Source organism: Ctenocephalides felis, unplaced genomic scaffold (assembly GCF_003426905.1).
Source record: "Ctenocephalides felis isolate EL2017-DRISC unplaced genomic scaffold, ASM342690v1 CF-g0.4_SCAFFOLD_01886, whole genome shotgun sequence".
NCBI classification, from domain to species: Eukaryota; Metazoa; Arthropoda; class Insecta; order Siphonaptera; family Pulicidae; genus Ctenocephalides; species Ctenocephalides felis.
This window is the reverse complement of record NW_020538040.1, coordinates 117752198-117753609: the sequence shown is the minus strand read 5'-3', so window position 1 is coordinate 117753609 and position 1412 is coordinate 117752198. Positions and strand designations below refer to the sequence as shown.

General features: G+C 37.7%; 1 protein-coding gene across 1 annotated transcript; it reads left to right on the top strand.

Annotated features, from left to right (window-relative positions):
* Positions 1 to 322: 322 nt before the first annotated feature.
* Positions 323 to 1144, top strand: LOC113375788. The gene has a single exon (XM_026615734.1). The coding sequence runs from the start codon at positions 323 to 325 to the stop codon at positions 1142 to 1144; it is 822 nt and encodes a 273-aa protein (XP_026471519.1).
* The last annotated feature ends 268 nt before the right edge of the window (positions 1145 to 1412 follow it).

Genomic DNA, 1412 nt, shown 5'->3' with positions numbered 1-1412 from the left:
CAAACTTTTAACGAACGGGAAGTCTTGTTCGAAGAAGTTTTGCCGACTAAATTTGGTTTTGGATTCTAATAATTGTTTACGCGTTAAAGGTAGATTAGGATCAACAACTAATAACAATCTACTTCTTTTGCCAAAAAAAGACCAAGTAGTAAATTGTCTCATAGATTACTACCATATTAATAATTTACATACTGGATCAAACTTAGTATTATCTTTATTGAGGCAAAAATATTGGATCTTGTCGGCTCTTGCAATAATTCGTAATCGTCTTCACAAGTGTATAACTTGTTTTCGCCAGAATCCGAAACCCATTTTTCCATTCATGGGTGACTTACCAGTACCGCGCATAAAAGCCAGTAGAGCTTTCCTAAATGTCGGCGTTGATTATGCAGGCCCCTTCAATATCTCCATGAGTCGTCACAGAGGCGCTCGAACCTACAAGGCTTATATATGCTTGTTAATCTGTTTAGCCACTAAGGCGATACATCTCGAATTAGCTTCAGATTTAACAAGCGATACATTTTTAGATTGCTTGAAACGATTCCTAGCCCGGCGTGGTCCTATTAAATGTATTTACTTCGATTGTGGAACCAATTTTATAGGAGCCAAAAATACTCTTGATTCCTTATTTCTCCTCCTAAATTCCGAAAAGTATAAAAAGCGTTTCAATGAATTGTTGGTTTTACATGACATTGAATGGAAATTTAATCCACCGTTTGCCCCACATTTTGGAGGCATATGGGAGGGGAATATTAAATCAGTGAAGACCCATTTGTTTAAAGTTATAGGGTTGCAAATTTTATCCTACGAAGAGTTCAATACCGTCCTCAATCAAATCGAAGCCTTACTGAATTCAAGACCATTATGTTGGCTGAGCAATGACCCATCGGATCCTCAACCTCTTACGCCTGCGCACTTCTTAATGCAAGAGCCTCTGTCGGATTTGCCAGTTGACTATGAAAACTTGAATTTGACTAAAAGAAAACAATTGTTAGATCATATTGTCGCTTCTTACTGGAAGCGATGGAATATGGAATATCTAACAGAGCTACAGGTCCGACAGAAATGGAATACAGTCACTAATCCTATTAAAAAGGGTGACTTGGTAGTTGTAAAACAAGAGAATGCGCGTCCGCTTCATTAGGGGTTGCGAAGAGTTGAAGAGGTTTTTTCGGGCCCCGATGGAGTAGTTCGAGTGGCATTGGTAAAAACGGGAAATACCCTAATCGAACGGCCTGTTGTCCCCTACCTATTCAATAGTTTATATCTAAAATATTCATTTCGAAAAAAAAAAAAAAAACTTTTCTATCTCGTGATATATTTGCTTCTATATATAGTTTTGCCAAATTTTCAATCACCAGGGCGTTGAGAACACCCTCATAGTCTCTGGAAGATTCTTGTAAATGTCAAAA